This window comes from Bombina bombina, chromosome 6, assembly GCF_027579735.1.
Source record: "Bombina bombina isolate aBomBom1 chromosome 6, aBomBom1.pri, whole genome shotgun sequence".
Lineage (NCBI taxonomy): Eukaryota > Metazoa > Chordata > Amphibia > Anura > Bombinatoridae > Bombina > Bombina bombina.
The window spans coordinates 886,928,152-886,943,455 of NC_069504.1; the positions used below are offsets into that span (position 1 = coordinate 886,928,152).

Genomic DNA, 15,304 nt, shown 5'->3' on the forward strand with positions numbered 1-15,304 from the left:
GGATGAAGACTTCTGCCCGCTTGGATGAAGACTTCTGCCGGCTTCGATGAGGACTTCTGCCGCCTGGATGAGGATGGATGTCCGGTCTTCAAAAACTGTAAGTGGATCGTCTGGGGTTAGTGTTAGTTTTTTTTAAGGGTTTATGGAATGGGTTTTATTTTTAGCTTAGGGTTTTGGGCCATGTAAAAGAGCTAAATGCCCTTTTAAGGGCAATGCCCATCCAAATGCCCTTTTCAGGGCAATGGGGAGCTTAGGTTTATTTAGAAAGGGTTTTATTTGGGGGGTTTGGTTGTGTGGGTGGTGGGTTTTACTGTTAGAGGGGTGTTTGTATTTTTTTTACAGGTAAAAGAGCTGATTTCTTTGGGGCAATGCCCCGCAAAAGGCCCTTTTAAGGGCCATTATCAGTTTAGTGTAGGCTAGGGTTTTTTTTTGGGGGGGGGGGCTTTTTTATTTTGATAGGGCTATTAAATTAGGAGTAATTCTTTTTTATTTTTGATAATTTCTTTTTTTATTTTGTGTAATTTAGTGTTTATTTTTTTGTAATTTAGATAAATGTATTTTGTTAATTGAATTTATTTAATTGTATTGTAATGTTAGGTTTTAGTGTGAGGCAGGTTAGGTTTTATTTTACAGGTAAATTCGTATTTATTTTAACTAGGTAGCTAGTAAATAGTTAATAACCATTCACTAACTAGTCTACCTAGTTAAAATAAATACAAACTTAGCTGTAAAATAAAAATAAAACCTAAGATAGCTACAATGTAACTATTAGTTATATTGTAGCTAGCTTAGGGTTTATTTTACAGGTAAGTATTTAGTTTTAAATAGGAATTATTTAGGTAATAATAGTAGGTTTTATTTAAATTTATTTTAATTATATTAAAGTTAGGGGGTGTTAGGGTTAGGTTTAGGGGTTAATAGGTTTATTATAGCGGCGGAGTGGGCGGACGGCAGATTAGGGGTTATTTCAATTTAAATAGTGTTTTTGATGCGGGAGAGTGGCGGTTTAGGGGTTAATAATTTTATTATAGTAGCGAGGATGTCGGGGAGCGGCGGAATAGGGGTTAATAAATTTTTTAGGTAGCGGCGATGTCCGGAGCGGTAGATTAGGGGTTAATAATTGTATTTTAGTGTTTGCAATGCGGGAGGGCCTTGGTTTAGGGGTTAATAGGTAGTTTATGGGTGTTAGTGTACTTTTTAACACTTTAGTTATGAGTTTTATGTTACAGCTTTGTAACGTTAAACTCATAACTACTGACTTTAGATGGTGGTACGGATCTTGTCGGTATAGGCTGTACCGCTCACTTTTTGACCTCCCCGCAAAACTCGTAATACTGACGCTATGGAAGTCCCATTGAAAAAACATAATTTATGTAAGAACTTACCTGATAAATTCATTTCTTTCATATTAGCAAGAGTCCATGAGCTAGTGACGTATGGGATATACATTCCTACCAGGAGGGGCAAAGTTTCCCAAACCTCAAAATGCCTATAAATACACCCCTCACCACACCCACAATTCAGTTTAACGAATAGCCAAGAAGTGGGGTGATAAGAAAGGAGCGAAAGCATCAAAATAAGGAATTGGAATAATTGTGCTTCATACAAAAAAATCATAACCACCACAAAAGGGGTGGGCCTCATGGACTCTTGCTAATATGAAAGAAATGAATTTATCAGGTAAGTTCTTACATAAATTATGTTTTCTTTCATGTAATTAGCAAGAGTCCATGAGCTAGTGACGTATGGGATAGTAAATACCCAAGATGTGGATCTTCCACGCAAGAGTCACTAGAGAGGGAGGGATAAAATAAAGACAGCCAATTCCGCTGAAAAATAATCCACAACCCAAAACAAAAGTTTTAATCTTAATAATGAAAAAAACTGAAATTATAAGCAGAAGAATCAAACTGAAACAGCTGCCTGAAGTACTTTTCTACCAAAAACTGCTTCAGAAGAAGAGAAAACATCAAAATGGTAGAATTTAGTAAAAGTATGCAAAGAAGACCAAGTTGCTGCTTTGCAAATCTGATCAACAGAAGCTTCATTCCTAAACGCCCAGGAAGTAGAAACTGACCTAGTAGAATGAGCCGTAATCCTTTGAGGCGGAGATTTACCCGACTCTACATAAGCATGATGAATCAAAGACTTTAACCAAGACGCCAAAGAAATGGCGGAGGCCTTTTGACCTTTCCTGGAACCAGAAAAGATAACAAAAAGTCTAGAAGTCTTTCTAAAATCCTTAGTAGCTTCAACATACTATTTTAAAGCTCTTACTACATCCAAAGAATGTAAAGATCTCTCTTTGAATTCTTAGGATTAGGGCACAATGAAGGGACAACAATTTCTCTACTAATGTTGTTAGAATTCACAACCTTAGGCAAAAATTTAAATGAAGTCCGCAACACCGCCTTATCCTGATGAAAAATCAGAAAAGGAGACTCACAAGAAAGAGCAGATAATTCAGAAACTCTTCTAGCAGAAGAGATGGCCAAAAGGAACAGAACTTTCCAAGAAAGTAATTTAATATCCAGAGAATGCATAGGTTCAAATGGAGGAGCTTGTAAAGCCCTGCGAACCAAATTAAGACTCCAAGGAGGAGAGATTGACTTAATAACAGGTTTGATACGAACCAAAGCCTGTACAAAACAATGAAAATCAGGAAGATTAGCAATCTTTCTGTGAAAAAGAACAGAAAGAGCAGAGATTTGTCCTTTCAAGGAACTTGCAGACAAACCTTTATCCAAACCTTCCTGAAGAAACTGTAAAATTCTAGGAATTCTAAAAGAATGCCAGGAAAATTTATGAGAAGAACACCAAGAAATGTAAGTCTTCCAGACTCGATAATAAATCTTCCTAGACACAGATTTACGAGCCTGTAACATAGTATTAATCACTGAGTCAGAGAAACCTCTATGACTAAGAATCAAGCGTTCAATTTCCATACCTTCAAATTTAATGATTTGAGATCCTGATGGAAAAAAGGGCCTTGAGATAGAAGGTCTGGTCTTAACGGAAGAGTCCAAGGTTGGCAACTGGCCATCCGAATGAGATCCACATACCAAAACCTGTGAGGCCATGCTGGAGCCACCAGCAGTACAAACGAACGTTCCATTAGAATTTTGGAAATCACTTTTGGAAGAAGAACTAGAGGCGGAAAGATATAGGCAGGATGATAATTCCAAGGAAGCGACAACGCGTCCACTGCCTCCGCCTTAGGTTCCCTGGATCTGGACAGATACCTGGGAAGTTTCTTGTTTAGATGAGAGGCCATCAGATCTATTTCTGGAAGTCCCCAGATTTGAACAATCTGAAGAAATACCTCTGGGTTAAGAGACCATTCGCCCGGATGTAACGTCTGACGACTGAGATAATCCGCTTCCCAATTGTCTACACCTGGGATGTGAACCACAGAGATTAGACAGGAGCTGGATTCCGCCCATAGAAGTATCCGAGATACTTCTTTCATAGCTTGAGGACTGTGAGTCCCACCTTGATGATTGACAAATGCCACGGTTGTGACATTGTCTGTCTGAAAACAAATAAACGATTCTCTCTTGAGAAGAGGCCAGAACTGGAGAGCTCTGAAAATCGCACGGAGTTCCAAAATGTTGATTGGTAATCTCGCCTCCTGAGATTCCCAAACCCCCTGCGCTGTCAGAGACCCCCATACAGCACCCCAACCTGACAGACTCGCATCTGTTGAGATCACAGTCCAGGTTGGACGAACAAAAGAAGCCCCTTGGACTAAACGATGGTGATCTATCCACCACGTCAGAGAGTGTTGTACATTGGGATTTAAGGATATTAATTGTGATATCTTTGTATAATCCCTGCACCACTGGTTCAGCATACAAAGCTGAAGAGGTCGCATGTGAAAACGAGCAAAGGGGATCGCGTCCGATGCAGCAATCATAAGACCTAGAATTTCCATGCATAAAGCTACCGAAGGGAATGATTGAGACTGAAGGTTTCGACAGGCTGAAACCAACTTCAGACGTCTCTTTTCTGTTAGAGACAAGGTCATGGACACTGAATCTATTTGAAAACCCAAAAAGGTTACCTTTGTCTGAGGAATCAATGAACTCTTTGGTAAATTGATCCTCCAACCATGTCTTTGAAGAAACGACACAAGTTGATTCGTATGAGATTCTGCAGAATGTGAAGACTGAGCAAGTACCAAGATATCGTCCAAATAAGGAAATACCACAATACCCTGTTCTCTGATTACAGAGAGAAGGGCACCGAGAACTTTTGAAAAGATCCTTGGAGCAGTTGCTAGGCCAAACGGAAGGGCCACAAACTGGTAATGCTTGTCTAGAAAAGAGAATCTCAGAAACTGAAAGTGATCTGGATGAATTGGAATATGAAGGTATGCATCCTGTAAATCTATTGTAGACATATAATGCCCTTGCTAAACAAAAGGCAGAATAGTCCTTATAGTTACCATTTTGAATGTCGGTATCCTTACATAGCGATTCAATATTTTTAGATCCAGAACTGGTCTGAAGGAATTCTCCTTCTTTGGTACAATGAATAGATTTGAGTAAAACCCCAGACCCTGTTCCAGAACTGGAACTGGCACAATTACCCCAGCCAACTCTAGATCTGAAACACATTTCAGAAACGCTTGAGCCTTCACTGGGTTTATTGGAATGCGAGAGAGAAAAAATCTTCTCGCAGGTGGCCTTACCTTGAAACCTATTCTGTACCCTTGTGAAACAATGTTCTGAATCCAAAGACTGTGAATCGAATTGATCCAAATATCTTTGAAAAATTGTAACCTGCCCCCTACCAGCTGTGCTGGAATGAGGGCCGCACCTTCATGTGGACTTGGGAGCTGGCTTTGACTTTCTAAAAGGCTTGGATTTATTCCAGACTGGAGAAGGCTTCCAAACGGAAACCGTTCCCTTAGGGGAAGGGTCAGGCTTTTGTTCCTTATTTTGACAAAAGGAACGAAAACGATTAGCAGCCCTGTATTTACCTTTAGATTTTTTGTCCTGAGGCAAAAAGGATCCTTTCCCCCCAGTAACAGTTGAAATAATAGAATCCAACTGAGAACCAAACAATTTATTACCTTGGAAAGAAAGAGAAAGCAAAGTTGACTTAGAAGTCATATCTGCATTCCAAGTTTTAAGCCATAAAGCTCTTCTAGCTAAAATAGTTAAAGACATATACCTGACATCAATTCTAATGATATCAAAGATGGCATCACAAATAAAGTTATTAGCATGTTGAAGAAGTTTAACAATGCTATGAGTATTATGGTCTGACACTTAACAATGCTATGAGTATTATGGTCTGACACTTGTTGCTCTAAAGCCTCCAACCAGAAAGTGGAGGCAGCAGCAACATCAGCCAAAGAAATAGCAGGTCTAAGAAGATTACCTGAACATAAATAAGCTCTCCTTAGAAAGGATTCAAGTTTCCTATCTAAGGGATCCTTAAATGAAGTACTATCTGCCGTAGGAATAGTAGTACGTTTAGCAAGAGTAGAGATAGCCCCATCAACCTTATGGATTTTGTCCCAAAACTCTAATCTATCAGATGGCACAGGGTACAGTTTCTGGGGGAAAACCAGACGTGGACTCCTTGCCCAGTGTGCTTAGAGGAATGAGGCTGCACCTCACTGACGAGGCCCATAGGAGGCCGAAACGATCGTCTGGGGTTGTCATGTTCCTTGTTCAGAGGAGAATTGCCTGGTATTTCGGGGCTGGACTGACCTTACTTGGCGGGATCAGACTGATATACTTCAGGAAAGTTTTCTTCTGTGAAAAGCACACTGGTCTAAAAGAGGCTGCTTCCGGGTGGTAAATCGCCATAGAAAAAGCCACTGAGCTGTTGTTCGTTCCTGGTAGAGCGCTTCTCTCTTTGTATGCAAATTATTATGACCCTGGGGAAGTCTCCCTATGGGTGATGGGGGAAACCAGACATGTACTCCTTGCCCAGTGTGCTTAGAGGAATGCAGCTGCACCTCACTGACGAGGCCCATAGGAGGCCGAAACGATCGTCTGGGGTTGTCATGTTCCTTGTTCAGAGGAGAATTGCCTGGTATTTCGGGGCTGGACTGACCTTACTTGGCGGGATCAGACTGATATACTTCAGGAAAGTTTTCTTCTGTGAAAAGCACACTGGTCTAAAAGAGGCTGCTTCCGGGTGGTAAATCGCCATAGAACAAGCCACTGAGCTGTTGTTCGTTCCTGGTAGAGCGCTTCTCTCTTTGTATGCAAATTATTATGACCCTGGGGAAGTCTCCCTATGGGTGATGGGGGAAACCAGATGTGGACTCCTTGCCCAGTGTGCTTAGAGGAATGCGGCTGCACCTCACTGACGAGGCCCATAGGAGGCCGAAACGATCGTCTGAGGTTGTCATGTTCCTTGTTCAGAGGAGAATTGCCTGGTATTTCGGGGCTGGACTGACCTTACTTGGCGGGATCAGACTGATATACTTCAGGAAAGTTTTCTTCTGTGAAAAGCACACTGGTCTAAAAGAGGCTGCTTCCGGGTGGTAAATCACCATAGAACAAGCCACTGAGCTGTTGTTCGTTCCTGGTAGAGCGCTTCTCTCTTTGTATGCAAATTATTATGACCCTGGGGAAGTCTCCCTATGGGTGATGGGGGAAACCAGACGTGGACTCCTTGCCCAGTGTGCTTAGAGGAATGCGGCTGCACCTCACTGACGAGGCCCATAGGAGGCCGAAACGATCGTCTGGGGTTGTCATGTTCCTTGTTCAGAGGAGAATTGCCTGGTATTTCGGGGCTGGACTGACCTTACTTGGCGGGATCAGACTGATATACTTCAGGAAAGTTTTCTTCTGTGAAAAGCACACTGGTCTAAAAGAGGCTGCTTCCGGGTGGTAAATCGCCATAGAACAAGTCACTGAGCTGTTGTTCGTTCCTGGTAGAGCGCTTCTCTCTTTGTATGCATACAGTTTCTTAAACCTTTGAGAAGGAGTAAATGAAGTACCCAGATTATTCCATTCCCTAGAAATTACTTCAGAAATAGCATCAGGGACAGGAAAAACTTCTGGAATAACTATATGAGGTTTGAAAACCGAATTTAAACGCTTAGTAGATTTAGTATCAAGAGGACTAGACTCCTCCATCTCTAATGCGATTAACACTTCTTTAAGTAAAGAACGAATAAATTCCATCTTAAATAAATATGAAGATTTATCAGTGTCAATATCTGAGATAGAATCTTCTGAACCAGATAGATCCTCATCAGAAACAAACAAGTCAGAATGATGATGGTCACTTAAAAATTCATCGGAAATATGAGAAGTTTTAAAAGACCTTTTACGTTTACTGGAAGGAGGAATAACAGACAGAGCCTTCCTAATAGATTTAGAAACAAATTCTTTTACATTAACAGGAACATCCTGAGCATTAGATGTTGAAGGAACAACAACAGGTAATGGATTATTACTAATGGAAATACTATCTGCATTAGCAAGCTTATCATGACATTCATCACAAACTACAGCCGGAGGAACAGTTACCACAAGTTTACAACAAATGCACTTAACTTTGGTAGAACCAGCATCAGGCAGCGTCGTTCCAGAAGTAGATTCTGATCCAGGGTCCAGTTGAGACATCTTGCAATATGTAATAGAAAAAACAACATATAAAGCAAAATTATCAAATTCCTTAAATGACAGTTTCAAGAATGGGAAAAAATGCCAATGAACAAGCCTCTAGCAACCAGAAGCAATGAAAAAATGAGACTGAAATAATGTGAAAAAAAGGTGGAGACAAGAATGACGCCCACATTTTTTGGCGCCAAAAATGACGCCCACATTATTGGCGCTAAGTACAACGCCTATATTTTTTGGCGCCAAGTAAGATGCCACATCCGGTGACGCCCACAAAAATGACGCCCACATTTTTGGCGCAAAAAAACGTCTGAACACAAAAAAACTTCAAAAAAATGACGCAACCACGAACAACTTCCATTTTGTTCACCTCAAATTTTTTTCTTGTCAGAATCACGGGGCGGATTGACAACCCATGGGGTCCCCAGGCAAAAAAAGTTAAGGGTCCCCAGTCATGCTCCACCCTACCACTGAGATTTTTTATGAACTGTGCAATCCTGACTGCTTTGAAAACATGAAAATCAAAAAGAAAGGAGAACAGCACACCTGTTTGTGGGGCACAGAGTAAGATTTGCCAAATCTTGTCAATCCAAATAGTCATACATCCAAAGCACTCCAGCCACCAGAAGAAAATCTTTGTTTAAAAGACCTTTATTCTCATTAGTTGGGTCCAAAAGTTTACAGGAACGTTTCAAACCTACAACAGACTCTAAGGCATGCTTTTGAAACATGTCCTGGCTGGTGCCTTGTCACAAGTCGTGTCAGAAGTAGGATTTATATTTACTGATGGAGTTTCAGTGAAATCCTTTAAGGTATAAAACCCACTAAAAATATAATCAAACTGTTCTCTGACATGGAGGATGTTGTTAACACCCTACTAAAGGCTACAGCTGTGCAACAATAAATAAATCACCAAACTGCAGCCTCAGTGGCAGCTCAGCAAGAATGTAATTTATTGTTGGTGGCACAACTTGATGCAGTCAGTAATGGAGACACAGAAAAGTGACCGTGCCATACTTATGAAAATAAACAGAGGTCTTGCTCTTCAGTGAATTGGTGCAAGCTGCTGCCTCCAGAAAATGACTCCAGAGGATGATGTGGAGGCATATCTCCTGACATTTGAATGAACAGCAACCCAGGAAGCTTGGTCATTAGAACAATCGGCAGGAGTTATTGGCCCTTTCTTGCTGGGTGAGGCCCAAAAAGCTTATTATGATCTGGAAGAAAAAGCTGATGCTGATTATTTCCGGCTTAAAGCAGAAATATTAGCCAGGATTGGGGTGACGACAACTTTCAGAGTTCAACGTTCCTACAACTGTTGATTCAATAAAGGAAAAGCTCAGAGGTATCAGATGTTTGATGTAATTACTCTAGCATGGAAATGGATTAAACCAGAGTCCCAAAGTCCAGTGCAGATTGTGGAAACCCTGGTGCTGGACTGTTTCTTGCAGGAACTTCCATGTGGACTCCATGAATGGGCTAGTCAAAGCAACCCTAGCTATCTAACTATGATTCCATGGTTGCGCTGGTTGATAGATATCTGTCTGCCATGGATCTGGCAACTGCCTCTAACACTACATATAAGACCAATTCAGGTAGCACATCTTATTTGAAAAACAAGACTTTTGGGAAGTCCCAAAGGTTTGGAACAAGAAGTGAGGATGCAGAAGACAAGCCTGGATATGGAGTTTGTTCACAGATAGCAGATAGTGGAGATCATGTGCTTTATAAAAGAGAAGGACATCAGAAACATCCAAGTAACATGCTCTGAATGTGGTGAGATGGGACATGTCATGGCAAGGTGGTCTTGGGGAGAATCCAGTACATTTGTGTCCTGATATGCCCGTCAGGGAAGGTGTGACTATTTTTTTGAATAACACAGAGACAACAGCTTTAGTAGATTCGGGTAATGCACTAACATTGGTGTCTGGTAACTTAATTGAGCCCTTTCAGATAAGAAGAAATAAAACTGTTGGCGTTCTTTGTATTAATAGGTGTACTGTACACAATCCTACTGCTATGATATAGGTCTCTGTATTGGGTAAAGTGGTTCAAATCTCAGCAGTAGTTGTACCAAAACGTCCTCATTCCTTCTTCATAGGAATAAGCTTTCCTGGATTTCAAACCTTAATACATTCCATTTCTTTGAAAGAGGTTAAGTCTGAGAGTCGTAGCAGGTGAGAGTCCCTAAGAGATTTTCCATTTTACCTATCCTGATTTGTATATTGCAAGTTCTAAACAATGGAAATCAAGAAGGAAATGAAGGGAGAGTAAATAAAATTTCACTAAAGTGCTTAAAGAAGCTTTGTGGAATCAGTGTGGAATGCCAATTCTTTGCCCCATTTGTACCACTCCCAGTAACTGATGTTCCTTTTGAAAAGACCAAAACGTATTGATTAGATGGGTCCATTAGAAATGTCAGCCCATTGGTGACCAATGCATATTGGTCATACTTGATTACGCTTCACGATAACATGAATCTATTACCTTATTTAGAGCTAATAAATATATATATCAATAGAATTGGTTCATGTGTTTTCAGGAGTAGGTATCATAAAAGAGATATTAACTGAACAAGGTACTCCTTTTGTGTCCAGACTTATGAAGGAGTTGTGCCAATTTAAAATACAAGCTTTAAAAAATTCTGTGTATCACCTTCAGACAGATGGACTCATAGAAAGGCTTAACCGTACCCTCAAGAGAATGTTGAGGAAAGTGGTTAGTATGGATGGAAAGGATTGGGGCATGCTCCATACTTATTATTCACAGTATTGGAGGTTCCCCAAAGTTCAACTCCCCATCCCCCCTATTTAAGTTGTTGTATGGAAGACACCCCAGGGGCATGTTGGATGTGCTAAAGGAATAGTGGGAGGAAAAAGATGTTCCAAGTCTAATGTGATACAACACAGAACCGATGATGGAGTGTATGGCTCATATTATACCTCTGTTTCGCCAGCACATGGAAAAAGAACAGGGCTCTCAGAAACTGAATTTTGTGCTACTATTAGGTTATTTCAACCAGGGGACAGCCAGGGTGCTAATTTTAGTGCCAACAACAGAAAGCAAACTCTCCTGGTAGGGCCCCTGAGAAGTTATAGAAAAATTGAGCCCTGTAAACTACAAAATTAGTATGCCTGATTGCTACAAGAAAGAATAGGTTTTTCATGTAAACCTTCTTAAGCCATAGAAGAACCGAGAGTCCTAAGTAGGTGAGAGAATAATACCAGGGGTAGTTCCCTTACTCAAGACCAGTTAGAAAGAATTGGTACAGAGCTAACAACTGAGCAGAGTAAGCTAGAAATATGGTGGAACAAAGTAAAGATGTGTTCTCAATTAAACCAGGTAAAAAGCATAACATTTGTCATGATGTAATTATCTCTTCTTTGTGGAAAGCTAAATCTAGGTAGGCTTATATGCTAATTTCGAAGCCGTTGAACTGCCTTTTAGCTCAGTGCATTTTGACAGTTTTTGACAGTTAAACACTGCTAGTTCATGTGTGCCAAATACAAAACACTGTGCTTACTCCTGTGGAGTTATTGTAAGAGTCAGCACTGATAGTCTAAACTGCATGTCTGTCAAAAGAACTGGGATAAGGGGGCAGTCTGCAGAGGCTTAGATACAAGGTAATCACAGAGATTAAAAAGTGTATTAATATAACTGAGTTGGTTTGGCAAAACTGGGGAATGGGTAATAAAGGGATTATCTATCGTTTTAAACAATAAAAATTCTGGACTAGACTGTTCCTTTAAGTTTAATTTTGACTAGACTTGTGCAGCCCAGAAAAATGCTGTTTTTCTGAAATATTCATAAGAAATATTCGTAAAATATTTACATTCATTTTCATTAAACTAATGTAAATGTTCCACAGCTACAGGTGAGAAAGTTCACCTGTAGCTTTTACTTACAGTTAGCGAGCTGGAGAGCCACACTAACCCACTCCCAGGGCCTTTTCCTTTAGTGCAGGCCCTGGGAGCTGCTGCTCTAAGCATCCTATTAGTGCGGCCAGAGCTCCATGAAGAGGAGTGGGTAAGTGCAGCTCTCCAGTGCGCTCTATGTAAGTATTTAACCCCTTAAAGGTAATGGAAAATAAATGGTGACAAATTTCATCAGTATTTTTTCCTTTTCTTTAAATTTCGTTGGTGCATTCATTTGGATATTTTTATTAAAACAAAAACGAATATCCATTTTGACTTTACTGTCCCTTTAAGCATGTTAATATAGTTTTTTAATGAGAATTATTAAGTTAAAACTTTCCATATCTATACTCTTCTAGTCCATAGAATAGTAGACTCCCATAGGGTACCATAAATTAACTTTTCCGCCACGCCAATCATCCTGATCCGATACGATCAGGATGATTGACACCCCATGCTAGCAGCCAATTGGCCACAAATGTGCAGGGGGTGGTACTGCACAAGCATTTCTGGTGAAATGCTTGTGCAATGTTAAAAGCAGACAGCGTATTCTGTTGGCATTTAGCGATGTCGGGCGAACATGATTTGTTACAGCGAATCATGTCCGCCCGGCATATGATAAATGTACCCCATGCCTGTTCAGAGAATAGTCTGTGGTGTAAATGAAGACTTAATTTGTGCCATACGATCACTGCTGACTCTTTATGTAAAATGTAAATATTTGCATAAACATATACAGTACATTTTATCTTTTCTGTCTCTTTAAGTAGAATGTAGTAGTGGTCAGTCTGCTCCTTTAAGTAAACTAACCTTTTTTGTTTCCTCACAGGATACTGCCATTCAGCAAAAGAGGAGACAAATGCAAAACAGAAGGAAGAACTGAAGTGATGTCAGCAGGCAAACCATAACTCTGTGTATCTGAATACTTACTAAACAAACTCATCATAGCTTTTTATATACAAGATTACACCAAGTTGCTTTACTTTTTTAGCTTTGCCTGACTGCATTGCATGTAAAATATCTATACTATAATTGCGTTTGTAATGTCCATCGCCGTTGGCATTTGCGCACGCATCCTCAATGGAATGTTGGCAGCGCCAGGCAGGCCGAAGCTGCATCCAGGTGGATTCCGAAAATGACAGGGTGGTGAAAGATTCCACCGAAGGTGGATTCTTTCACCACCCTGCTATTTGGCGTAAGCTACATCCCGGTGGATTTCGAAAATGGCAGGGTGGTGCCACCCTGCCATTTTTGGAATCCACTGGGATGCAGCAAAGGCAAACTGAGCATTACAAAAAAAACACACCACCCGCACGAAGTATAACAAAAAAAACTCGAACCTCCCACACAAAGTATTAACACATACACTGCAAACCCACACATCGCAAAATAATAAAGTAATTAACCCCTTAATCTCTTAACCGTCAACCACCCACATCGAAATAAACCTAATTACCCTATTAACCCCTAAACCGCAGATCCCCCACATCGCAATAAACCTAATTACCTGATTAACCCCTAAACTGCAAAATCCCCACATTGCAATAAACATAATTAACCTATTAATGCCTAAACCGCAAAACCCCCACGTCGCAATAAACCTAATTAACCTATTAACCCCTTAAACCCTAAACTAACACCCCTAACCTAACACCCCCTAAATTAACACAAATTACCTAAACTAAAAAATACTAAAATTACAAAAATAAAAAAAGCTAAGATTACAAAAAATAAAAAAGGCTAACATTACAGAACATAAAAAACAAATTACCAAAGTTTACAAAATTAAACCTAATCCCTATGAAAATAAAAAAGCCCCCCCAAAATAAAAACACCCCCTAATCTAAGAATAAGATACCAGTAGCCCTTAAAAGGTTTTTTTGCAGGGTAAACAGCTCTTTTACATTCAAAATACACAAAGTCCCCACTAACAAACTCATCATAGCTTTTTATATACAAGATCACACCAAGTTGCTTTACTTTTTCAGCTTTGATGACTGGATTGCATGTAAAATATCTATACTATAATTGCGTTTGTAATGTCCGTCGCAGTCGGCAGTTGCACACACATCCTCAATGAAATGTTGGCAGCGTGAGGCAGCCAACAGAATGTCGCCTGCGCGCGCAGCCAAAAGAAGTCACCTGGATGCAGCGAAGATTCACCAGCCTGCCATTTTTGGAATCCACCGGGATGCAGTGAAGGCAAACGAAGCATTACAAAAAAAAAAACACCGCCTGCATGAAGTATAACAAAAAAAAAACCAAACCTCCCACACAAAGTATTAACACATACACCGCAAACCCACACATCGCAAAATAATAAAGTAATTAACACCCACATCACAATAAACCTAATTACTCTATTAACCCCTAAACCGAAAAAAACCCACATCGCAATAAACCTAATTAACGTATTAACCCCTAAACCGCAAAATCCCCACATCACAATAAACATAATTAACCTATTAACCCCTAAACCGCAAAACCCCCACATTTTAATATACTTAATTAACCTATTAACCACTTAAACCGCCAAAACCCACAACGCAATAAAAAAACATATCAGATATTTTTTTCTTTTAATAAAGAGGAATCATCAATGTGTTTGCAACTGTGTAATTATCTATATGTCACTAATGTTTGTTTTTTATACAATTATATTAAATATTGCTATCTTAACAGTCTTCATTATGCTTCACCTCATTTACATGGTCTCAAAGTGAGTGCATAATTCACTTATGTAGTCTCCAGATTCCCTGTGATGCACTTTTATTAAAGATAAGTTGCTACTTGCTTCACCATGATACCATTTGTTTTTGCCAGAATCAGGGGCGGACTGACAACCCATGGGGACCCCAGACAAAAATAACTTAAGGGCCCCCAGTCATGCTGGTTCAAATCTCAGCAGTAGTTGTACCAAAACGTCCTTATTCCTTCTTCATAGGAATAAGCTTTCCTGGATTTCAAACCTTAATACATTCCCAGGTTTCTTTGAAAGAGGTAAAGTCTGAGAGTCATAGCAGGTGAGAGCCCCTATGAGATTTTCCCTTTTACCTATCCTGATTTTTATATAGCAAGTTCCAAACAAAGGAAATCAAGAAGGGAATGAAGGAAGAGTAAATATAAGTTCACTAAAGTCCTAAAAGAAGCTTTGTGGAATCAGTGTGGAAAACGCACTAATAAGGGGATGGCCACACAGTGTGCAGAATCAGAAATATCAGGTGAACAGGCACCAATAATAGAACAAGATCCAGAATCTGAGAATAGCAATCCATGTACTATAACATAAATTATGCTTACCTGATAATTTTCTTTTCTTCTGATGGAAAGAGTCCACAGCTGCATTCATTACTTTTGGGAAGTAAGAACCTGGCCACCAGGTGGAGGCAAAGACACCCCAGCCAAAAGCTTAAATGGACAGTATACACTCATTTTCATATAACTGCATGTAATAGACACTACTATAAAAAATAAGATGCACAGATACTGATATAAAAATCCAGTATAAAACTGTTTAAAAACTTACTTAGAAGCTCTCAGTTTAGCTCTATTGAAAAGGTAGGTGGAAAGCCCACTGCAAGTGGAAAATAAGACACTCCCCCTCCCCCTTCTTTTGCATATGAAAAGACCCTTTACACAAACAGGAGCAAGCTGGAGTAGGTAGCTGACGGTATTCTCATAAAACTTTGGGGCTTGGTTAGGAGTCTGAAAATCAAAGCAATGTTATTGAAAAATAAGCAAAACTATACATTTAAAAAAACAAAAAAAAAACTTTATGGGCTACATAAATAGATA

At 39.8% G+C, this 15,304-nt stretch overlaps 1 protein-coding gene across 2 annotated transcripts in view; it reads left to right on the forward strand.

Moving 5' to 3' along the window:
* The window catches only part of LOC128663863 (phospholipid scramblase 1), a 185,086-nt gene extending 170,893 nt beyond the window's left edge, over positions 1-14,193 (forward strand). For both annotated transcript variants that reach the window (XM_053718410.1, XM_053718411.1), the window contains exon 8: positions 12,339-14,193. In XM_053718410.1, the coding sequence (XP_053574385.1) occupies positions 12,339-12,392 (54 nt within the window). In that variant the 3' untranslated portion in view covers positions 12,393-14,193. The remainder of the gene's footprint in view (positions 1-12,338) is intronic.
* Positions 14,194-15,304: the final 1,111 nt, after the last annotated feature.